Here is a 25,081-nt window from a genome sequence, read left to right as displayed (position 1 = left end):
GTGTGGTAAGCTTCAGCTCTAATGAGCGTGGCTTCCCTGAAGTTTGCTGGCAGGGAGGATCATGAACTCCTGCACTGCCAGCTTGATGCCAACATGAAAAGCATTGCTGATCACAGTGAAAGCTGGAACAGGCAGGATGACTTCAGGATTGCCAGTGGATTCACAATTCTGTGACAGAAAGGGAATTCCCTTTTCAGCAGCTCTGGCCTTACAAACAGCAAGATATTCCTAGTATGGTGTGCGTACCAAATTTAGACCTGTGCTCAGAGCCAGCCAACTCCATCATCAATTTGTCACTCCTCTTCTGCTCCACAGCATTCAGTGGCTTGCTAACAGGGCAGGCCCAGTTTTACTGAGGTGCTCAAGAGCTTCTGAGACACCTTTTCTCACAGTGAGACTTAATGTCTTGAGCTCTAGGTCTCATACCAGTTGAGGCATCACTGGATACAGCTCTGAAGAGACCTCTTTGAGTGCAGGACCCACCTGAAGAGTGGGATTTCCGTGACAGCCAAAGATCTCTCTGACAAAGAGCTTGAGATTAGGTATAGTGAATTTCTACTCATACTTCTTGTCATGTAAAAAAGAAGCAGGGGAAGGGGTCTGCAGAGGTCAAGTGAGTATTAATAGGTTCGCAGGCCTCTCCTTTGTTCTCCTGAGCTCTTGGCCCACTTGGCTTCTCTTCTGCAATATATGTTTTTTTAAAGCTCCCTAAATGATTCTGATGTGCAACCAGATACGGGAACTACTGGTACAGGTCTTCAAGAAAAATAAACTTTTACGATTATAAAACTTTTCAAATAAAAGTTACATTTCCTTTTTATTAGCCATGAAATAAAGCATCTTTCAAGCTAAATTACATTACATTAGACTTATTACATGATACACAACCACTGAACCAGTTTCAAAAAAAACCAAATTTCATATTTCAATTTATTCAGTAAGGAGTCATGAAAAATAATGAAGGTCCTTTTTCCCCCCTTCTTCCCTATTCCCTAAATTAATGTTTAAACCTATTTTGTAACACTAAAGTTACGGCTTTTTTAAAAGCACTGTATACAGTACTTTTAAAGATAATGATTATAAATGCAACTAATTTGAGAAAACAGGAAATAAACACTTTCACCTGCTGGTTTCTACCTCAGCATCTCCTTTGTCATAAAGACAATAATGCTATGGAAATTAATGGTTGAGTATAAATCACAGATACAATTTTAACATTTTCCATAATCCTGAGAAATTCTTCAGTATTATATAATCGAAAAATCAATTCCAAATACATCTGTAAATATCTTATAAAAATACATTTAAAAACAAGAATGGGAAAAATTCTAAATACTAGGTAATTACTCTGAAGGTGAGTTGGCACTATGAAGAGGCTTTGATTCCTCTATCTTTATCAGGATATTCTTCCACATCAGAGGAGAACATCAACTCTGGGAGAGAAGATGAACAAATCACACTCAAAATGATTTCCCAGTATCTCAAAAAGAGTTTTATAGCTTAGTTATAAACAGTCTTTAAATATTGACATATTATATGATAATAGAAAGCCCTCAAGTACAAGTAAGAATTCTTGATTGTGAAATCTGATTTAAAAGGTGAACTAATGACAAATGTACACGTTTTGCATTTTGAGATATACAAGTTTTGAATGCATTATAAACCCTTGAAAAATAAAACATATAATATAATAGAGACAATATAATAACTCTTACCAGGAAATTTAAGTCACTTAGAGAATCCAGGATCATTAGACATCTAAGAGGTCTAATTCTATAGTGATCATGATAACCTAAAATGTAGGACACAGATGCAGTGGAGGACCTGGAACTAAGATGAGGTGTGTGCCAGGATATCTTAAATATGTTACCCTATTTAATCACCATAACAACTCTTTAAGCGAGTATTATCATCCTCATTTTATATTTCCTTTTTTTATCCACATGGAAATGTTATTTGACTCACATGACCCTAAAAGCAGGATTCTGGAAATATTTAATAAGTAACACACACTTTGTGATTTAGACTGAATACTACACAAGCCAGCTGCATGCAGCTTTAATCCCAACCACAGTGCAGAATGTTATTAGTTGACATTTCTACATTTAAACTATTACTTAGCATAGACACATAATTTATTAAAATATCAGGAAATACAAAAGAAGAAAACCTTAGGAATTAACAAAATGAAGTCGCCTGATGTAAGCATTAGATGAAAAAATCTTTGAATGACTAAAAACTATACTGAGTGAAAGAAAAACAGCAAAATACTTAAAGCCTAAGAAGATTTCTTTTAATACTTTAAATATATCCAAAGGAATAATTAGTGAACAACATGAGCAAAGGTACATTTATGAATGAAAATACACAAGAAGATCACATTTTTTGTCTTGGTTTTTACAAATGGAAATGTTGAAAAGATTCTCAGTTCCAAGACTTCTGAGACATAGGCTATAATCAGTTGGTCAAACTGCAGTTAAATGCTCAGGATGTTTAACCAATCAAGAATAAAATAATAACCAAAGTCCAGAAAATATCAAAGAGATTCAAGGGTGAAATTGTGGAACATCTGCCAGGAAATACAACTTACAATACAAATACTAAGCAGTTCCCAAAGCAGTGCTGAGAAGACTAACAGTTTGCTAATGTGACTCTTCTTCAGGTGTTCCAAAAGGGGTCTGAGGATAGAGATTAGCAAATCTCACTTCAGCCTGGGCACACTGAAGGTAGGATTACTAAACACTTCATTAGACAATGAGGGGTTAAGATTTTGTGGCAGGTAGAGGAGGAGGTAAGAATAAATTCACTTGAATATATGTCTAACAGAGGCTAATAGATGAAGCATGATTTATTTCACATTAAGAGATACTTTGATCAGAAAAAGACTAAGAGAAACGAAGAGCAAAAACTTCCTATAAAATACCTGAAGCGTTCCAAGAGAAGAAATGCCTCCAAAGTATGAGACAGGACCACAGAAGCCCCTCATGAAGTATTCGATACTTCAAGACTACAGCTCTCCTACACACTCCTCCCTGCTTCTCGTGGCATTCTGTTTCACCACTTTATTATTCTTCTTCTTAAGTTATTTTACTTTAAATATATCTTTGTTATTGAAACATTGTAAGCTATATCCATTAAAAGAAGATTTATAAAGTCATTACAGAAGATTTTATGATATACTATTTTTTCTTTAATACATACCTTCACTAAGATCCATGCCTGGCCTATAAGACAAAAAAAGCCAAGATAATCCAACCAGAAGGGCCACCACCAGATTCACCACAATCCATGGCTGGAGAACCTGTTCCTCAACTCCTTCTGCCCTAAAGGTACAGGAATACTCATTAGATATGTCTTCATTTTGGTCCATATATCCAGATATATCTATTTTATAAACTTGAAACAAAATGAGCCGTCCTCACCCAGAGGAATAACAAGCATAAACTATAACTTCCCTATAAAATAACACCATATATATCATGAGAACAAAGGTTCAAATGTTATTGAATTCTAAACAGATTTACTTTGTACACAGATGTAATGGAAATTTACTGTTGCCAAAGAATTTTTCTAAGTTTCCCTTCCAACTACTGTTAGTGCTACTGTTCAATCATTCCTTTCTCTCTTAACCTCAAGCCCCTAGCCACTCTCTTCAAACAAGACTGCCCCTCTAAGTTTTGTGAAGTGGGATCTCAGCCATCCTGTCACTCTCATGGCTGGCCACTGATCGGCGGAAGCAGACTCTCCCTAGTTCACTCTCTTTCTTGGTGGTTTCCTCTTTCTTGCTTGGTTTCCTGATTCCATCCCAAGGTACCCACTCCCATCACTACTCTGCGGTATCAGGCTCCCTGATTGGGGGTGAGGATGTGGTGCTCCCCCAGTTCACCATGTAATGATTTATTTTAAAACCATAACTTCAGAGATTTAAAACAGATTTTTTTACAAAACATTTCATTAGAAATGCAGGAGTATACAACAATAGTTACCCATTAACCAATTGAATAGGGTTTTTTTTGGCCATAATTTTGGTAATAAAACAGGGCCCTCAATATTATTTATAGATGAAAACAAGTAAAAGAGTGAAAGGATAAGAATAGCACCATTACTCCCATCGTTGCTGTTATTACAATCAACAATTACTAATGCTACTGTGAATTCTTACCAGAGGCTACCATTAACAGAAGAAGGTGTGTAAAGGTGGATTCTGTCACTTGTCATTTGTTGACTCAGAGATAATATAAGAGCAGTAAAGTACACTGAGAAAAGACAAATGAATTACTAATAATGTATTTTTAACAATTATTTTTAATTAATTAATAAAATTAATTAAAATTAATTATTTTTAACTTATAGATTACTTTAAGATCAAAAATAATCTGTACTTTGGGGAATGATGATACAAAAAAAATTTCACTTAGTCAATTTCAATAGGCTGGATAGTCTTACATTATTTTTCAAGAATATAGGTAGAGAAGGGTGTTTTGATGCTTACTATTTCATCATTAGGCTGACAAGAACCTAGAAGGTCTTTTAAGAAATTAAATGACTTACTCAAGGTCCTAAAATTACTTTTATTAATATTCTCATAATTAGAACAAAATTTATTCCAAATCATCAAAAAGATATAAAATAGTATTTGTTACTAAAATGCCCTATCAGCTCAATCTGTTTAATGTTAAGTAGAAAACACAAAAGTTAAATATTAAGCAATACAGAATAACAAGCTTTTAAAAGTTATTTAGATAACCTCTATTAAAAAATAATTCTATCAAAATTATGCCTACCATGGTTTTTTAATTACAAATTCCGCTGAATATCTATATGTAATGTTTATAAGTAGCAATAATATAAAGTCTGTTTTAAAATAAAATTATACTCTTTCTGGTTCAAAGTTACAGAGTTATCAAATTAAACTATTTACTCACAGAAAGATGCTAAAGCTGTTGGATCCAGGGCAAGAAAATTTCGGATGGCTACTGATGTTTTAGCAAAGTCAATCCTAGAAAATACAAAAACCTCTTGTCACAGTGCAGCTGTAAACATCTTACAAAACTGTACTCTCTGGACAATAGTTTCTTCCTTCTCTATTTTAATGCTACCACATGTGTTGTCTATTACTAAGCTTTAAGTAGCTACAGTTTATACTTAACACACGTGAAAGGATATCTTATTTACAAAGGCAACATAAAACATTTAACTAGAAGACTATTTTAGTCATCATTCCTTTAGAGTTAAGAAGAAATAAATTAAACTTGATTGGCAAATTTCATTAGATTCTATTATACCTCTTTCTACTACCCATATTATTGGGTTACACGTTGTTTTTCTTAATGGGTTGAATTGTGTTCCCAAAAAGATATATTGAACTTCTAAACTCTGGTACCTATGAACGTGACCTTATTTGGAAATAGAGTCTTTGCAGATGCGATCAACTTAAGATGAGGCCATTACAATGGGCCCTAATCCAATATGACTAGTGTCCTTACAAGAAGAGAAGACACACACAGAAGAGACTAGACTGTCATGTGACAACAGAAGGAGAGGTTGGAGTGATGCATCCATCTACAAGCCAAGGAACACCAAGGACTGCCAGAAACCTCTGGAAGCTAGGAAAGACGCAGGAACAGACTCTCCTTGGAGCCCTCCAAAACGGAACCAACCTTGCCCACACCTTGATTTTAGACTTCTGCATTCCAGAACTGTGAGAAAATAAATTCCTGTTTCAAGCCACCCAGCTCATAGTACTTTGTTACAGCAGCCCTAGGAAACTAATAAAATACCCAGAGTTTTGTCTATACCTGATTCAGGTCATCTGGAAGATGTTTGGGACTTTCTGAGCTGATTATATTTGTATGAAATTTTGGGCTTAGAGTTGATGCTGGAATGGGTTAAGACTTTGGGGGATATTTTTGCTCACAGTAGTCCCATCCCCCACCCCCCAAAAAAAACCAGAAACAGAATGGCTTTTTTAAAAAGTCAAAATAATATTATAATATTAATTAATAATAATATAATTAATTAATAATTAATTGTTTAATTAATTTTATTTAATTAATAATTAAAATATTAATATAATATTAATAATATTATTAATATAATTCTATTTTGAAAATGTCAGTCAGTCAGGGACACATTTTGCTCAACACTTCCTCCTGAAGAAAAGTTAGAGGGACCTGCAGTCTCAAGAGTCTTACCTGTCAAAAGCTGAAACTGTACTTAGAGCCAAAAGCAAGTAGAGAAGACTCTGGAATGGATATGCTAACGTCTTGTATTGTTGCAGAAGGTTTGAGAGGTTAGAAAGCTCGTCTCCTGCTAAAACATATATCACAACAATATTCCACACAGCACAGCCAGCCAAGAAGCCATGAGAAAAGAGACCAATCATCCTGAATGGAAAAGGGTTTCATTATTATACATGAATGACAAAAGTAAAAAGCTAAAACATTCTTCAAGTCTCTTCACATATAAGAATAAAATTCAACATTTCACAAAAAGTAAAAACAAGTTTTTCTTTTTACCACACTGATAGGCAGATCATTTAACTCTAACTGAATGTTTAAAAACTATACCCACCACCATTTTAAGCTGTCAATTTTGTTAATAGTATTGAACAATCAACACTTTTTAAAAAAAATTATGGAACATTTGTTTTAAGAGAAGTCCAACAAAATCAGCCACCTGAAAGCCCGGTTCACTGACAGTGCAACATCTCTGGTGGTCCAGGAAGGCTTCATGTCCATCGACACGTCTATCTTTTCTGTGGTCTTTATCAACTCTGAGCGATCAGCAGCCTGGAATCGCCCTAAGAACACAATACACAACTATAAACAACTAACAAGAGGGAACCCTGGTGGTCTTTCCTATTATTCTACACTTAAGAACCCTCACACTGAGACTGAAATTCTGCTGTTTTCCTATGTAAAAATTCTCCCTGATTTGGTCCCTATTTCAGAAGGCTCTTTTCTTTCAGTTTATAAAACATACTATTTTTTTTATCTTTAAGGAAAGTAAACAATGTCCATGCACTTTCTTCTCGACCCAAAATAGATGTTACAGTAACAGTCTTAGAAATCAATTATATTTAATGAAATACAATAATGAACTTGCAACTCAGAACAAAGTCTGGAAACCCTTAACATAACATAGTCTAAAAACCTCTAATTTAGAGACTTTACAAATATTAAAGTTTAAATCCCAACACTATAAAAGTCAATATTTGAAAACACCTTAAATTTCTTAGGAAAAGATGACAGTTAGTGTAGCATGGCATTCTGTGATGTGAAAAGAAACTGGTTGTTTCATACACTTGTCTTAAGAAGATGCAAGGGACACGGGTTCGTGCCCCCGTCTGGGAAGATCCCACATGCCGCGGAGCGGCTGGGCCAGTGAGCTGTGGCCGCTGAGCCTGTGCGTCCAGAGCCTGTGCTCCGCAATGGGAGAGGCCACAACAGTGAGAGGCCCACGTACCGCAAAAAAAAAAAAAAAAAAAAAAAGAATAAAGAAATGGGTGGGAGTAGAGGGAGATTTTTTAAATTACCCATAATTCCATAACACAGAAACAACCAGCATTAATATTTTGGCATATTTCCTTCTAGTCTTTTTTGTCCTATGCAATTTTCTATAGCTGAAATCAAACTACATGTGTGTATTTATGTTTATTTTTCATTAGAATCTTCCCATGAAGTGAAAAATTCTCCCTAAACATTATTTTTAGTGGTGCAGAAGATTTCATTGTATAGATATGCCATAACTGTCTGAAATCATTCCCCTCCTGTTTTACATTTAGGTTTTTTCCAGTTTTTCACTCTCATGAATAACAATGTGATGATTAGCTTTATGTACAAATTTTTATCCATATTTTTGCTTATTTCCTTAATTCAGATTTCCAGAAGAATAATTCCCAGGTCAAAGGATATCCTTGCATAATTCTTAAAGAGCTCACATTCCAAAACAAAGACCTACTTACGGCTTTTTTCCACAAACACTTTCCCTACAGGCTGGCTAATACCAGTGGGTGCAGTCAGTACAGACTGTTGTTCTGGACTACTTTGCTCATCAGTAATTATGTCTTCATCTTCAACTCCTAGCTCATTGGCATAATGTAATTCTGCTGGCTGGGTTTTCCTATAATTAGGGAGAAAGTAAGAAAAATGGATGATTATTAACTTTTTACAGACCCAAATAAGGAGGTACCTGTGAGTCTCGTGGAAAGAGCCTTGGACTTGGGAGTCACAAAATTTGGTTTTTACTCAAATGGATCAGTTATTAACTCTTATGCACAGCAAGTCATTTTTATTTCTGTGGGCCTCAGTTTTCTCATCCGGAAAATGAAGTGACTGAACGAGATTCCTAAGCTTCTTCACAGATTTAAAATTACATGATTCTATATAGATATTGATCTCTATTTGCAGAGTCACTTCCAAGTACAAACAAGTAATATAACTTCCAGTGAACTTCTTTAAAGAATACCATTATAGGGCTTCCCTGGTGGCGCAGTGGTTAAGAGTCCGTCTGCAAATGCAGCGTACATGGGTTCGTGCCCCCGTCCGGGAAGATCCCACATGCCATGGAGCGGCTAGGCCCGTAAGCCATGGCCGCTGAGCCTGTGCGTCCGGAGCCTGTGCTCCGCAACAGGAGAGGCCACAACAGTGAGAGGCCCACTTACCGCAAAAAAAAAAAAAAAAAAGAAAGAATACCATTATATTTTACCTGACACTTGATTTCCTATGTTAAAATAAACATTTTTATGTATTGCTAAAAAAATCGTAATTTGAATTCTGTTAACATGAGAAAATAAATAATATAGCCTATTTTATTAACATTACCTTTAATTTTTAATATCTTTAATATGTAATATTTTTATTACTTATACAAAATCTTCTATTTGTGGTCCTCTTCTTCAGAGACAGCTCCTAAAATTTTTTATTTAAATACAATATTTTACTTTTCTCAGCGGGTTTACTCTTTTCAAATTTACCCTTAGATTGGTTTAACTGATATTTTTGTACTATTACTTATCCTAGAGATATACAACTACAAGTATTTAATAAGACTTAGAAGCTGCCATTTGGGAGCTTGAAATTAAGCATCAAGGTATCTCTGCAAAATATTTAGAAGGACAAATAAATTCTTACTTTGTCTTCCTTCGAGGTTTCTGAATAGCTGGCTCCTCAGCTGGCTCCACGTTGATACCATTTTCATTTGGTAATAAAGATGCACTAGAAGTCTTCTTCTGGGTAAAGGCAGTCTCCAGTTCTGAAAATAAAGTAGATTAACTTTTCAAATTACCAGGATGTAAAAAGGAAAGTAATGTACAAGACTTCTGCAAGACAAAAGAACTTTAAGAATTTTAATTGGCCCCCAATTTTTTTCACCATCTTACAAATTCTTAATTTTTAAAATTTTACACCTCTAAACACTCAAGAGAAAGTTTGAAATTGTGATACCAAACAATATAGAAAAAAAAATTAAGTAATCCAACACCCAGGGTGTGTCAGAGATCTCCAAGATTACTTCCAGGTTCTGTGATTCACTCAAAGGATTCACAAGTCAGTTACACTCATGGTTACACTTTATTACAGGGAAAAGATATTAAGCAGAATCAGCATAAAGGAAAAAGCTCATGGAGCAAAGTCCAAAAGAAAACAGGTACAAGTTTCCAAGAGTCCTCTATCAATGAAGTCACACAGGATATGCTAATTCTTCCAGCAACAAGTTGTGACAACACATATATTGCTTTCTCTTCCAGGCAAGCTCATCAGACACTCAACGCCCAGGGTTTTTATTGGGAGTGATCACATAGGCACCCTCTGCCGAGCACATACCAAAATTCTAGACTACCAGAAGAAAAGCAGATGTTTAGCATAAATCACATTGTGTGCACAAATGCACAGTGAGCCACCCTGATAGAGAAAGCTTTATATCAATGTAGAAAATTGTTTACCAGCCAAGTTCCCAGATGCCAGTCAAGAGGCCCTCTAGAAAGTGGGCCTGTCCAGGCCTGCTGTGTTAACTCTTTTCTGCACACAAGGTATTAAGTTCAAGTGAGTCAATGGAAGCTTCTAACCCACTAGAAACTCTTCCTATCCGGAAATACAGGAAATGGAATGCCCTCAAAGTCCCGAAAATTCTATTTTAAAAAACACTTACAGCCTGGGCTGGAAATATAATATAAGCAGTAGAGCCTACCACAGACGTTCTGAACAAAACAAAAATGAACAAAATTTAAAACACAGAAATTTAGAAAGCTGGACCTGTAGAGGTAGGTACATTCTAGAATGGTAGTCACAAGTACTCTTTGGCCTAAACTTAGTTGGCTCCTGAATTTTCTAAAAAGAGTCATTTCTATTAATACATTTTTTTCATAAATTATATTCATGAATTATAAAAATTATATTTTTTCATGAATTATAAAACTATATAGGTATATTGGTATCCATCTTGACTTTCAAATTTTACCCTAACTGAATTACTAAGAGTAGTATGTCTTTTTTGAATTTTTGAAATTTATTATTTATTTTTATACAGCAGGTTCTTATTAGTCAACAGCAGTGTATACATATCAATCCCAATCACCCAATTCGTCACACCACCACCACCACCACCCCGTCACTTTCCCCACTTGGTGTCCATAGGTTTGTTCTCTACATCTGTGTCTCAATTCCTGCCCTGCAAACCAGTTCATCATTTTTCTAGATTCCACATACATGTGTTAATATACAATATTTGTTTTTCTCTGACTTACTTCACTCTGTATTACAGTCTCTAGATCCATCCACGTCTCAACAAATGACCCAATTTCGCTCCTTTTTATGGCTGAGTAATATTCCATTGTATATATGTACCACTTCTTCTTTATCCATTTGTCTGTCAATGGGCATTTAGGTTGCTTCCATGACCTGGCTATTGTAAATAGAGCTGCGATGAACACTGGGGTGCATGTGTCTTTTTCAATTATGGTTTTCCCTGGGTATATGCCCAGTAGTGGGATTGCTGTATCATATGGTAATTCTATTTTTAGTTTTGTAAGGAACCTCCATACTGTTCTCCATAGTGGCTGTATCAATTTACATTCCCACCAACAGTGCAAGAGGGTTCCCTTTTCTCCACACCCTCTCCAGCATTTGTTGTTTGTAGATTTTCTGATGATGCCCATTCTAACTGGTGTGAGGTGATACCTCATTGTAGTTTTGATTTGCATTTCTCTAATAATTAGTGATGTTGAGAAGATTTTCATGTGCTTCTTGGCCATCTGCATGTCTTCTATGGAGAAATGTCTATTTAGGTCTTCTGCCCATTTTTGGATTGGGTTGTTTGTTTTTTCAATATTAACCTGCATGAGTTGTTTATATATTTTGGAGGTTAATTCTTTCTCCATTGATTCGTTTGCAAATATTTTCTCCCACTCTGAGGGTTGTCTTCTCGTCTTGTTTATAGTTTCCTTTGTGGTGCAAAAGCTTTTAAGTTTCATTAGGTCCCATTTGTTTATTTTTATTTCCATTACTCTAGGAGGTGGATCAAAAAAGATCTTGCTGTGATTTATGTCAAAGAGTGTTCTTCCTATGTTTTCCTCTAAGAGTTTTATAGTGTCTGGTCTTACATGTAGGTCTCTAATCCATTTTGAATTTATTTTTGTGTATGGTGCTAGGGAGTGTTCTAATTTCATTCTTTTACATGTAGCTGTCCAGTTTTCCCATCACCATTTATTGAAGAGGCTGTCTTTTATCCATTACGTATTCTTGCCTCCTTTGTCATAGATTACTTGACCATAGGTGCGTGGGTTTATCTCTGGGCTTTCTATCTTGTTCCATTGATCTATGTTTCTGTTTTTAGGCCAATACCATATTGTCTTCATTACTGTAGCTTTATAGTATAGTCTGAAGTCAGGGAGTCTGATTCCTCCAGCTCCATTTTTTTCCCTCAAGACTGCTTTGGCTATTTGGGGACTTTTGTGTCTCCATACAAATTTTAAGATTTTTTGTTCTAGTTCCATAAAAAAAATGCCATTGGTAATTTGATAGTGATTGCATTGAATCTGTAGATTGCTTTGGGTAGTATAGTCATTTTCACAATATTCATTCTTCCAATCCAAGAACATGGTATATCTCTCCATCTGTTGGTATCATCTTTAATTTCTTTCATCAGTGTATATAGTTTTCTGCATACAGGTCTTTTGTCTCCCTAGGTAGGTTTATTCCTAGGTATTTTATTCTTTTTGTTGCAATGGTAATTGGGAGTGTTTCCCTAATTTCTCTTTCAGATTTTTCATCATTAGTGTAAAGGAATGCAAGAGACTTCTGTGAATTAATTTTCTATCCTGAAACTTTACCAAATTCATTGATTTGCTCTAGTAGTTTTCTGGTGGCATCTTTAGGATTCTCTATGTATAGTATCATGTCATCTGCAAACAGTGACAATTTTACTTCTTTTCCAATTTGTATTCCTTTTATTTCTTTTTCTTCTCTGATTGCTGTGGCTAGGACTCCAAAACTATGTTGAATAATAGTGGTGAGAGTGGACATCCTTGTCTTGTTCTTGATCTTAGAGGAAATGCTTTCAGTTTTTCACCATTGAGAATGATGTTTGCTGTGGGTTTGTCGTACATGGCCTTTATTATGTTGAGGTAGGTTCCCTCTATTCCCACTTTCTGGAGAATTTTTATCATAAATGGGTGTTGCATTTTGTCAAAAGCTTTTTCTGCATCTATTGAGATGACTATATGGTTTTTATTCTTCAAGTTGTTAACATGGTGTATCACATTGATTGATTTGCATATACTGAAGAATCCTTGCATCGCTGGGATAAATCCCACTTGATCATGGTGTATGATCCTTTTAATGTGTTGTTGCATTCTGTTTGCTAGAATTTAGTTGAGGATTTTTGCATCTATGTTCATCAGTGATATTGGTCTGTAATTTTCTTTTTTTGTAGTATCTTTGTCTGGTTTTGGTATCAGGGTGATGGTGGCCTCATACAATGAGATTGGGAGTGTTCCTTCCTCTGCAATTTTTGGGAAGAGTTTGAGAAGGATGGGTGTTAGCTCTTCTCTAAATGTTTGATAGAATTCACCTGTGAAGCTCTCTGGTCCTGGACTTTGTTTGTTGGAAGATTTTTAATCACAGTTTCAATTTCCTTACTTGTGATTGGTCTGTTCATATTTTCTATTTCTTCCTGGTTCAGTCTTGGAAGGTTATACCTTTCTAAGAATTTGTCCATTTCTTCCAGGTTGCCCATTTTACTGGCATATAGTTGCTTCTAGTAGTCTCTTAGGATGCTTTGTATTTCTGTGGTGTCTGTTTTAACTTCTCCTTTTTCATTTCTCATTTTATTGACTTGAGTCCTCTCCCTTTTTTCTTGATGAGTCTAGCTAATGGTTATCAATTTTGTTTACCTTCTCAAAGAACCAGCTTTTAGTTTTATTGATCTTTGCTATTGTTTTCTTTGTTTCTATTTCACTTATTTCTGCTAATATTTATTTCTTTCCTTCTGCTAACTTTGGGTCTTGTTTGTTCTTCTCTCTCTAGTTACTTCAGGTGTAAGGTTAGATTGTTTGAGATTTTTCTCGTTTCTTGAGGTAGGCTTGTATAGCTATAAACTTCCCTCTTAGAACTGCTTTTGCTTCATCCCAAAGGTTTTGGATCGTCATGTTTTCATTGTCATTTGTCTCTAGGTATTTTTTGATTTCCTCTTTGATATCTTCAGTGATCTCGTGGTTATTTAGTAACGTATTGTTTAGCCTCCATGTGTTTGTGTTTTTTACATTTTTTTTCCCTGTAATTCATTTCTAATCTCATAGCATTGTGGTCAGAAAAGATGCTTGATATGATTTCAATTTTCTTAAATTTACTGAGGCTTGATTTGTGACACAAGATGTGATCTATCCTGGAGAATATTCTGTGTGCACTTGAGAAGACAGTGTAATCTGCTGTTTTTGGATGGAATGTCCTATAAATAACAATTAAATCTATCTGGCTTATTGTGTTATTTAAAGCTTCTGTTTCCTTATTTATTTTCATTTTGGATGATCTGTGCATTGGTGTGAGGTGTTAAAGTCCCCCACTATTATGTGTTACTGTCAATTTCCTGTTTTATAGCTGTTAGCAGTTGCCTTATATATTGAGGTGCTCCTATGTTGGGTGCAATTATATTTATAATTGTTATATCTTCTTCTTGGATTGATCCCCTGAACATTAGGTAGTGTCCTTCCTTGTCTCTTGTAACATTCTTTATTTTAAAGTCTATTTTATCTGATATGAGTATTGCTACTCCAGCTTTCTTTTGATTTCCATTTGCATGGAATATCTTTTTCCATCCCCTCACTTTCAGTCTGAATGTGTCCCTAGGTCTGAAGTGGGTCTCTTCTAGACAGCATATATGTGGGTCTTGTTTTTGTATCCATTCAAAAAGCCTGTGTCTTTTGGTTGGAGCATTTAATCCATTCACGTTTAAGGTAATTATCCATATGTATGTTCCTATTACCATTTTCTTAATTGTTTTGGGTTTGTTTTTGTAGGCCCTTTTCTTCTCTTGTGTTTCCCACTTAGAGAAGTTCCTTTAGCATTTGTTGTAGAGCTGGTTTGGTGGTGCTGAATTCTCTTAGCTTTTGCTTGTCTGTAAAGCTTTTGATTTCTCCGTCAAATCTGAATGAGATCCTTGCTGGGTATAGTAATCTTGGTTGTAGGTTCTTCCCTTTCATCACTTTCAGTATATCATGCCACTCCCTTCTGGCTTGTAGAGTTTCTGCTGAGAAATCAGCTGTTAACCTTATGGGAGTTCCCTTCTATGTTATTTGTCGTTTTTCCCTTGCTGCTCTCAATAATTTTTCTTTGTCTTTAATTTTTGCCATTTTGATTACTATGTGTCTCAGCGTGTTTCTCCTTGGGTTTATCCTGTATGGGACTCTCTACGATTCCTGGACTTGGGTGGCTATTTCCTTTCCCATGTTAGGGAAGTTTTCGACTATAATCTCTTCAGATATTTTCTCTGGTCCTTTCTCTCTCTCTTCTCCTTCTGGGACCCTTATAATGTGAATGTTGTTGCATTTTATGTTGTCCCAGAGGTCTCTTAGGCTGTCTTCATTTCTTTTCATTCTTTTTTCTTTATTCTGTTCATAGTGGTGAATTCCACCATTCTGTCTTCCAGGTCACTTACCCGTTCTTCTGCCTCAGTTATTCTGCTATTGATTCCTTCTAGTGTAGTTTTCATTTCAGTTATTGTACTGTTCATCTCTATTTGTTTGTTCTTGAATTCTTCTAGGTCTTTGTTAAGCATTTCTTGCATCTTCTCGATCTTTGCCTCCATTCTTTTTCCAAGGTCCTGGATCATCTTCACTATCATTATTCTGAATTCTTTTTCTGGAAGGTTGCCTATCTCCACTTCATTTAATTGTTTCTCTGGGGTTTTATCTTGTTTCTTCATCTGGTACATAGCACTCTGCCTTTTCATCTTGCCTATCTTTCTGTGAATGTGGTTTTTGTTACACAGGCTGCAGGATTGTGGTTCTTCTTGCTTCTGCTGTCTGCCCTCTGGTGGATGAGGCTATAGTTCTGAAGGCTGGAAGTCTGAGATCAAGGTGCCAGCATGGTTGTATTCTGGCGAGAGCTTTCTTGCAAACAGGTGTCTTTTTGCGTGTCCTCACAAGGCAGGGAGAGTGAGTAAGTGTCTAAGAGAGTAGTTTTAATTCAACTATATTTACTGCCAGTAATGAAATAAATTGTAGAGTAGGTAAAGCTGTCTTAGGGTCATTTCTGTCTCTCTTTCCTTTTCTGCCCTCTTCTGCCCACTCCTTCTCCTCTTAGTGCCCCCAGGCACTGTGGTATCCCATTTCAACTTGCATCTCAAAACTGTGCTCCATTCTCCTAACTTTTCTAGTTCCTGCCCTCTACTCCTATAATTCTTTCATCTAATAAGGATCTACTATCTTCTAAGAAGCAAGGAATTAGTCAGGGAAACTATTTTGTAATAAACTATTCCTCGGGGCTGATGTTAATAGGAGAGAGCTAATCTCCCAATCTTTGTTCCTTCCTTTGTTTTACTCTAACAAAATCTATTTTCTTTTTTCTAATTATTATAAAAGTTATATACATAAAATATATAAAAATTAATAAAACATAAATGAAGAAAGAAAATTTTTTTAAATCATACCTAATTCCTCCTTCTAAAAAACCTACCACTGTTGACACTTTGCTATAGCCTTCCATTCTTTTTACATATGTGTTTGTATATACATATGGTCTGGATTGTATTGTGTCCCCCAGAAAAGATATGTGCAAGTCCTAACTCTCAATACTTGTGAATGAGATTCTAGAACTAGGGTCTTTGCAGATGTAATCAAGTTAAGATGAGGTCATGCTGGAGTAGGATGGGCCCTAAATCCAGTGATTATTGTCCTTATAAGAAGAGCAAAATTTGGACACAGAAACACAGGGAAAAATCTGAAGATGGAGGCACAGAATGGAGTTATGCTGTCACAAGCCAAAGAATGCCAAGAATTATAAACAACCACAAGAATCTAGAAGAGGCTAGGGTGGATTCTTTCCTAGAGCCTTTGGAGGGAGCGTGGCCCTGTGGACACCTTGATTTTGGACCTCTATCCTCTAGAACTGTCAGAGACTAGATTTCTGCTGTTTTAAGTCATTCAGTTTGTGGTAATCTGTTCCGGTAGCCCTAGGAAATTAATAAAACATATTTTACCAAAATGGGACCCTTTGATACATACTATTTTATAATCTTTGTTTTTGACTTAACAATATATTACTGATGGCTTTCCATGTCACTATTTTACTTTAACAATCCTTTTAATGAGTACTTGGTTTCTATTAAATGGGTAAAACATGATTTATCTAGGCAGTATCACATTGTTAAATATTTGGTTATTACCAGTTTCTACTCTTATGTTACAGTTAGCATCCTTTAATTACTGTAGCCATTGTAGTTACTTCTATTCCTATAAGTTCAGATAGGCTATATCAATTTATACTTTCTATCAGTGCTGCACGAGTATACCAATTTCTCACCAATACTTTTATATCCAACAGTTTGGGATTTTATAATCTTTAAAAAGCATTGCCAGTTTGATAGCAAAATAATGATATAATATTCTGTTTACCTTGTGAATAGTGCTGAGACATAGTGAGACTCAAAAAATGTTGGCTTTTCCTCCATTATATTGCTGTTAATACAGAATTTTTCCTTTCCCCACTAATCTCAATGTCCATTCATAATATACCAAATTCATATACATACCAAGATCTGAACTTTCTGCTTTGGTCCTGAATTTGTACCCCTTCTCATAATCTGTACAGATACGCTCAAAAGAGATCCTCTAAAATATTCCTGACTTAACCCATGGGAATTACTCTGGCGATAAAAATTTTAAGCAAAAAAAGAAAAAACTGGGATATGGGTGGGGAAAAATAGGAACAGACAGGTTTTTAATCATACCCCCAAAATCACAACTGCTGTCACAACCTAACCTTAGTTTCTTTACATACCAAGAGGTAGCTTCGTCTTCTTCTGTCTCCTTTGAACAGGAGCTTCTTGATGTTCTATGGGGTCTTTAGTTGGTGGCTCACTGCCCTCAGGTGGCCTGTGAACAGCAGTCTGAACAAGACCTTCCAAAGAAGCACTAGCTACAGAGAAATGGAGTTGGAAAAAATTGGGATAACTTGAGCAGAGATTACTAAGTCTTAAAAATATAGGGAAACGGGGAACTGGAATGTTTCCTATATAATAACCTCTTCTCTTACAGAACTAATTGTGCCCCAAATCTTGATTTCCTCCCTCCTCACCTGTAACTTTGGGCTTTAAGTTGGGAAAAGAAATAAATGAGGGAACAAGGAAGAATGAGGAAGCAAAAAACCAGGGGGCTAGAAAGAGGAATAAAAGAAAGGCAGGAGGAAAACTGCTTCTGAACTTTCAAAAAGGTGAAAATGTAATGGAAACTGTCACCATAGGGAATGTTCTTGTCTTATGCCTTGAGAATTATCAGCCTGTATATAGTTTAGTCCTTCATTAATAAATTAACACACGATAAAGTCATCACGGATAACTGGAGTTAACAGACTACTTAAAAATCTCTTCATCTGATCATTTCAATCTCTCCCCTCATCAAATCTTTGAACAGATTTCGACCCATTTTGGCAGATTTGAATTTTACTTCATTACATTCACTACATTGCTTCTTCACAAAAGAAGAAATACAAATGAGTGAATAAACAAATGAAAAGATGCTTAACCTCATTAGTATTCAGAGAAACGGAAACTAAAATAAGCTACTTTTTGCCCACTAAGTTGACAAAAAGAATTGAAAGATTGATATTTTCCAATGTTCTCAAGGATTTAGCAAATGTGACACTCAAACTCTGTTGGTGGCAAGAAAATAACAACTCCCTTGAAGGCAATTTAGCAGAAATTTATCATATTAATAATGCATAGGTCCTTCTGTCTAGCAGTTTTACTGCTAGCAATCCAACCTATAGAAATATCTCTTCCCCACCACCTACTATTTTATGTAGAAGAACTGCAAACTGTAGGAGTGAAAAATTTGAAGTACCCTAATTGAAAAACAATTTTAATAACAGCCTAGCAATACACCTCCTTTTTTGTCTAGAGCACTGATTTTTTTTCTCTTTTTTACAAGAAAAAAAGCTGGTAGCTGGGATAGAGCCCTACCTCTGCTACTCCAACTCAGTCTTTATTGCATCCTTCACCAGTGACCTTTCTAAATCCACATGTACATGTCCGTACTTAATTGTGAGTATATTTTTAGGGCCTAGCACTTCAGTATCTTTGTGAATCTAAGTTTCTCTGCCTCTCTTTTCTTTTTGTTGCATATCTGTATGTCTTTCTCTATGCATCCATTTCCATTTCTCTCTTTTCCTCCACCCACCATGTATTCCGCCATTTGTTAGGCAATGATAAGCTAATACAAGTTTCCAACCAGGTATAAGGTATGATCAGCTACGAGCTTTAGGAAGTTCATCCAGCAGTGGTGGGCAGGACCGACTAGGGTGGAAGAAAGCTATAAGTACAGAACAATGTTGGAGGCTACCCCAATAGCTCAGGTGAGAAGAAGAAAGGAGCTAGGCTAACTACGGTTGTCCTGACAGTGGAAATGACAAGGGGAAAGAAACGTAAAAGATACTACAGAAGAAGCAAGCTTGTGAGAGGCAGCAAGTAGAGTGAAGCGACCAGTGAGAGGCGACTGAGGTTTCCAGCCCCAGTCACTGGGAGAGTGGGGGTGGGGGGGGCATTAAAAGAAATTTGTAAGTAAGCAGTAAAACTTGATTAATTGTTGAAAGTGATGATAAATTCTGGACGTGCTGAGTTTGAGTTACTGACAGAACATCCAGGATTATCAGTGAATGGGACAAAAAAAGTTCACAGAACTTGCTCATTATTGGAGCTTTAATACCTGGATGATACGGCCCTGCTTTCAGACTCATGTTCTAATGCAGAGACTCTCTGACTGAAATGAGGGATCCAAGAACCTTGTGTCTCTAAATCCGGTATCCTGTTCAAGGGTCTGGAACCAATCATAGCTCAAGACAACTTATGTTATCTAGGGATGAAAGACCTCAAAGAGTTCAAGAATGTTGTGGAAGTAAGATCCAGGGCAGCATAACCCTTTACTACACAAATGTATCTAGATACTCTTCAGGCTGCCCACTACCTTGTCCCTCACTGCCACCAAGAATCCCACTGCTTCAAAGTGAACTGGATTCTATCCTTAACACAGCAGTGACTTGGGACTGGGGCCTGGCCTCTCCCTGATCTGTGATGTTTAGCATGCCTGAGGTCCTGGGAAAACTTGTGATCCCACACAACAGAGAACACTTCTTACCTAGCGTGGTTTTTGTTCTGGGCTTCTTTTTCTTAGGACGACTAAGTGGAATATCATCTATAAAACAGAAAGAACAACAGAAAAGGCTGCCTAAAATTCAATGCAGGGAAAAGTCAAAGGGGAACTTTTAGTAGGGAAGACCTTTCCCTATTTTCCCCTGGGTCCAGCCAATTTCTATACATTAGGGGAAGAAGGCAAGAGACTGACAAAGTCAAAGGGAGCCCATAGTACAGTACCGGTAGCTCATGGCTGGTCAGTAATGTTATAAACTGTGACAGAAAGTGGGCTCACCAAATATTCATCTGATCCCCTACATTTCCCAGCCCCCTTGCACTTAGGTGTGGCCTATGACTGGTTTTGGCCAATAGGCTGCAAGATGAAGTGATCTGTGCCATTTGGGGGCCAAAACATTGAAAAAGCCAGTGAGTAACCCTCCAGCTTCTCCTTCCCTTGCTGTGGCAACTGAGAAGGTCTCATGTTAAGATGGCAGAACCACAGCATGGAAGCAGCCGGGATCACTACATCATTAGTGAAGAGGTAGAGAAAGGTAACTGTCCTGGATTGTTGCTACAATGGACTTTGCATTAACCAGAAAAACCCCGTATAATATTAAGTAACTGAGATTTTGGGGTTAGTGTGACATAACCCAGCCTATCCTGATGAAATGAGACAAAGGAAGATGTAGTCCCTATTATGGAACTAAAATCTAGCCAACAGTTATGTTCTAGGTGACTCCATTCAGGGATGAATGCTTTTTAATTTATAAGGTCAAATATCAGCCACATAACTAGTGTTATATATCAACCATCCTTTAAAAACGGCAGTCATAGGAGATTACTATGATAAAAAATTGTAGCATTATAAATTATACTATTCAGATTCAAGTTTAAGAGAAAATGAAGGACTCAAACTAACTTTCAAACACCAAATACTGTATTTAGAAAGTTTTACATTAACAGTGAACTAACTCACCTTGATTAGCACTTTATATGACACCGACCAAATTTAATCAGGAGAGAGACAAAAAGAGAAACTCTGTTAATTAGAAATCTATTATATTGTTAGACTGAAAATTGACTTAAATCATTACAAACTTAAAATAAAATTAGCTTTCACACAAAATCAGCTAGTTTACAAACTAGCTTATTATTTATCAGTAATAAGCTGTTTAATAAGACTAACAAAGTAACCCCAATATTTTCTGAACCTACATATACATATTCCCTACTGTCTATTAATAAAGTGGATTAAACAGATTAAGAACTCTTATTTTGTCACTGATTAAAATCAGCTTAAACTCTGAGGAAACTATTCTAGCAAACAAAAGAGGATCAGAATTCTGATAAACAAGACATTAAAACATTAAGAATGGATCCATTATCCTAACATGTGGACATTTAGTCTCTGAAACAGAGCATTTAATTATAACTGTTATCTTGATGATTCAAGAATTATTCATCTTTAAACTTTCAGGAAGTCTCTTCTGAATTATTATAATTGTGTAAAAGTACTAGTCAATTTTTCTCACTTTACTCACTTTGCATTCTTAAAACTCAATAATAAAATTACTGTAAATTATTTTTACCTTGGCACAGGTGGAAGGGCTCGTGGAGGACGCTATGGGGAAAAGAAAAAGAAAACTTCTTGTAAGTAAAAACCTTAGAGCATCTTTACTTCATGTATTTCAAATTTTTGATAATCCTATTCGTCAAGTGAAACCCAGGAGGTACTGATGAGAATCAGATGGGCAATTTTAATTTGTCCTATCACTTCTGAATTTCATATAAAGTTCCTTCCTTCCTATATTCCTTAATGTCTACAGACCAGGCTCTGTTCTAAGCATCAGGGATATAGTAATGAACAAAACAGAGGGATCCTTGCTCTTATGGAACTTACATTCTAGTGGTTAAGTATTAGACAATAACGTTAAGTATATATATTATATATATATATATGGAAGAGAAGAATGAGGAGTGCTACTTTAGTTAGGAAAAGTCTCTCTTTAGTTAGGAGATATTTGAGTTGAGACCTGAATAAGAAAGGAGCCAAAGGGGAGCAAATACAAAGTCCTTTATGGGAGATAGGGCTTAGAGAGTTCCAGATAAAAGAAGGCCAATAAGGATGAAGCACAGTTATCAAGGCATGGGCAGATTACTTAGGAAGACAAAGGGAAGGAGCCTGGATTTTTTTTTTAATTGGGGTATAGCTGCTTTACAATGTTGTGTTAGTTTCTGCTGTACAGCAAAGTGAATCAGCCATATGTATACATATATCCTCTCTTTTTTAGATTTCCTTCCCTTTTAGGTCACCACAGAGCACTGAGTAGAGTTCCCTGTGCTATACAGCAGGTTCTCATTAGTTATCTATTTTATACATAGTTGTTATATATGTCAATCCCAATCTCCCAATTCATCCCATGTGCCCCTTCCCTCCTTAGTGTCCACTCGTTTGTTCTCTACGTCTGTGTCTCTATTTCTGCTTTGCAAATAGGTTCATCTGTACCATTCAAAACGGATTAAAGACCTAAACGTAAGACCGGACACTATAAAACTCTTAGAGGAAAAGATAGAAAGAACACTCTTTGACATAAATCACACCAAGATCTTTTTTGACCCACCTCCTAGAGTAATGAAAATAAAAACAAATGGGACCTAATTATACGTAAAAGCTTTTGCACAGCAAAGGAAACCATAAACAAGATGAAAAGACAACCCTCAGAATGAGAGAAAATATTTGAAAATGAAGCAACTGAAAAGGGATTAATTTCCAAAATATACAAACAGCTCATGCAGCTCAGTATCAAAAAACAAACAACCGAATCAAAAAATGGGCGGAAGACCTAAATAGACATTTCTCCAAAGAAGACATACAGATGGCCAAGAGGCACATGAAAACATGCTCAACATCACCAATTATTAGAGATTTTGTTTTAATTCAATGGGAAGCAAATGGAAGTTTTAAGCCACATAGTAACATACTGTTTAAAAACATACTCTGAAACATACAGTGTGAAAAACGCATTTAGGGCAGAAAGAAAAAAAAACTTATAAATGCTATTTTACATGAATAAGAAAAGTGTTTGCAGTTCAGAGAAATTACAGTTAAGTAGCACTCTGGAATCTTTCAAAATAAAATACTAACAAAAATGCCTAGAAATCAGTTTAATGTTCCAAGTATCTCAAGCTGCTTGCAAAGGACATTGATTTTAAAAGGTTAAATTTTAAACACTCGTAGTTTGTTCCACAACTGTCCCATTTACCTATCCATTCATTCAAAAAGTGTGTTAATACAAATGCTAAAAGATTAGGACAAGGCCAGCTGTCTTAACCCTATCCAGTTGTCAAAATTCAACCAGCAAAGAAGGATAGTTATTGCTCTTTCTATCTATCTACAAAGCGGTATCGTTCTAAAGATGCTATGGACCGCTTTCTCACCAAAGACTCAGTTCACACGATAACTCCACATTTCAAAAGTCCCGCAAAAATGACGTATCATCCATCCAGAAACCCAACCTCGACACTCCTCAAAAGTAGGACGGCTCAACTGAACTGAAAGTAACTAAGGCTCGCTTACCACCTGCTTCTTCCCCATTCCGTCTAAAGCTGGGCTGCCTGGGAGCCGCTGACTCCCAGCTGCGGGTCGCTCACACCCCGCCCGGGTTCACACCCGCCCAGCGGGCCCCGCGCACAGGCGCAATGCGTCATCGAACTGCGCCGCAGAGGCCGCTCTGGCCCGCAGCCTCCTCCATCAGGGTGGGAGCGAGGGGGAGCGCGGAGACCTGGTGGGGCTTTTCCAGTCTACTCCTGCGGAAAAGGGGGCGTCGGAGTCAGGGCTGATATGCCCGGGAGGAGAGACTCCAGCGGGTGCGGTGTAGCAATCACGATTTTTCCATGGTTTCCCAAGTGGTTGCGGTGATTTGTTCGAGGGAAGTGAGAGAAGCCCAGGATTAAAAGTCCCCGCTGGCAAACGGCTCTTTCCCGGGCGGCTAAATGCCCTCCGGAGAAGTCGATAAAGAGACCCTCTGTGGCAGGCCCCGGACCCGAAGGGGAAGGGGCGGCAGCAGGGTGAGGCGTCGTCATGGCAACATGCGCACGCAGGCCCCCGGAAACTTCAAGCCTGGCTCCTCGCCCAGCTCCTGGAGTTCGGGTCCGGCCTTGAGAAGAACTTCCCGCCCCCGACCCCCAGCCCTATCCTGTGAGCGCCAAATGGGCCGATGCGCGCGCTCCCCGAGCTGGGCTGTCCCCTTCTGGTCCCCAGCATGTCGGTGTCCACTCCGCCCCAGAGGTAGCGGCAGCGGCCAACGCGCACCTCACCGCTCACCGGGTGGTCCTCCTCCACCCGGAGCCCCGAGTTCGTCCGCATGGCGCTGTGCCGGCCTGGCTCTCTCGGCGCAACAGCCGCCGGCTGGAGCCTGGCTCCCCGCTACGCCGCCGCCTCCGGGACCTGCGGGAGGCGGGGGCTTCGCGCCTGACTATGCCACCGCCCCCGGGCCGGGTCTCCGCCTGCCCCCGCTTTGCCAAGCTCGACGTTCCGAGGCGTCGGAGTTACTCACCCGTTTAGCCACCAGGCGCGCGCGCGCGCGTGTGTTGATACAGGCAGTTCTCAGATTCTCTCCAGTTGCGTGCGTGCGTGCGTGTGTGTGTGTGTGTGTGTGTGTTGATACAGGTAATTCTCAGATTCTCTCCAGTTGCGTGCGTGCGTGCGTGTGTGTGTGTGTGTGTGTTGATACAGGTAATTCTCAGATTCTCTCCAGTTGCTTGTGTGTGTGTGTGTGTGTGTGTGTGTGTATATGTGTGTTGATAGAGGCAATTCTCAGATTCTCTCCAGTTGCTTATCCTCCATCCAAAGAAGCACGGCATAAAATCAAATCCGGGGTCACATGAGTGTTAAAAATGACTTAATTTTCTCCGTTTCGTTTGGTCGAGTTTCTTAGAAAAATAACACTTATTCACTTTAAATTTAAAAGCTACAGATGTTTTGAAGCATACACTCTGTTTTATAGTTAAGAAAGAGCAGAGGGATGGCATGGATGTGGAAAAAGTTAGGGAATGATGCAGAAGATGAACAGATACTAGGGCAAGTTTAGCGACTGGAAGTCTCAGACTCTAGGAAGTAAGAAAAACAAGACTTCGTGGAATAACATCCTCATCCCGTGGTTTTCTCAGATGTTGGTCTCTAGCACTAAAATCCATTGCTTTTTCCTAATTTAGGCATAAATGTAGATACTGGCTTTTGGGA

General features: G+C 37.5%; 1 protein-coding gene across 6 annotated transcripts; it reads right to left on the bottom strand.

Annotated features, from left to right (window-relative positions):
• Positions 1 to 787: 787 nt before the first annotated feature.
• Positions 788 to 24,333, bottom strand: TMEM237 (transmembrane protein 237). Of its 6 annotated transcripts, none has more exons than XM_019939120.3 (13): positions 24,152 to 24,329; positions 21,429 to 21,460; positions 20,816 to 20,826; positions 19,844 to 19,900; positions 17,493 to 17,630; positions 9,135 to 9,255; positions 7,967 to 8,124; positions 6,679 to 6,802; positions 6,195 to 6,386; positions 4,926 to 4,999; positions 4,163 to 4,256; positions 3,202 to 3,323; positions 788 to 1,433 (listed from the first exon to the last, which is right to left on the bottom strand). In XM_019939120.3, the coding sequence occupies exons 1-13, from the start codon at positions 24,203 to 24,205 to the stop codon at positions 1,366 to 1,368; spliced, it is 1,245 nt and encodes a 414-aa protein (XP_019794679.1). In that variant the 5' UTR covers positions 24,206 to 24,329; the 3' UTR covers positions 788 to 1,365. The 6 variants fall into 6 exon arrangements, 4 of the variants coding, with proteins under 4 accessions (XP_019794679.1, XP_019794680.1, XP_019794681.1 ...); XM_019939121.3 differs by having other exon boundaries at positions 24,164 to 24,329; XM_019939122.3 differs by having other exon boundaries at positions 23,417 to 24,273.
• Between the last annotated feature and the right edge of the window lie 748 nt (positions 24,334 to 25,081).

The sequence above is a fragment of the Tursiops truncatus genome, chromosome 7 (assembly GCF_011762595.2).
Source record: "Tursiops truncatus isolate mTurTru1 chromosome 7, mTurTru1.mat.Y, whole genome shotgun sequence".
Classification (NCBI taxonomy): domain Eukaryota; kingdom Metazoa; phylum Chordata; class Mammalia; order Artiodactyla; family Delphinidae; genus Tursiops; species Tursiops truncatus.
The sequence above is the reverse complement of the archived record's forward strand: the minus strand, read 5'-3'. Positions and strand labels throughout refer to the sequence as shown.

What these genes read in the sequence shown, in the direction of transcription:
- TMEM237 (XM_019939120.3), bottom strand. Translation starts at nt 24,205, where the DNA reads ATGCGGACGAACTCGGGGCTCCGGGTGGAGGAGGACCACCCGGTGAGC. An exon ending in TCAGTGAACCGGGCTTTCAG is followed by an intron (nt 6,387 to 6,678) that starts GTGGCTGATTTT and finishes TTTTCCATTCAG; the next exon opens with GATGATTGGTCTCTTTTCTC. An exon ending in TCTGTTAATGGTAGCCTCTG is followed by an intron (nt 3,324 to 4,162) that starts GTAAGAATTCAC and finishes CTGTACCTTTAG; the next exon opens with GGCAGAAGGAGTTGAGGAAC.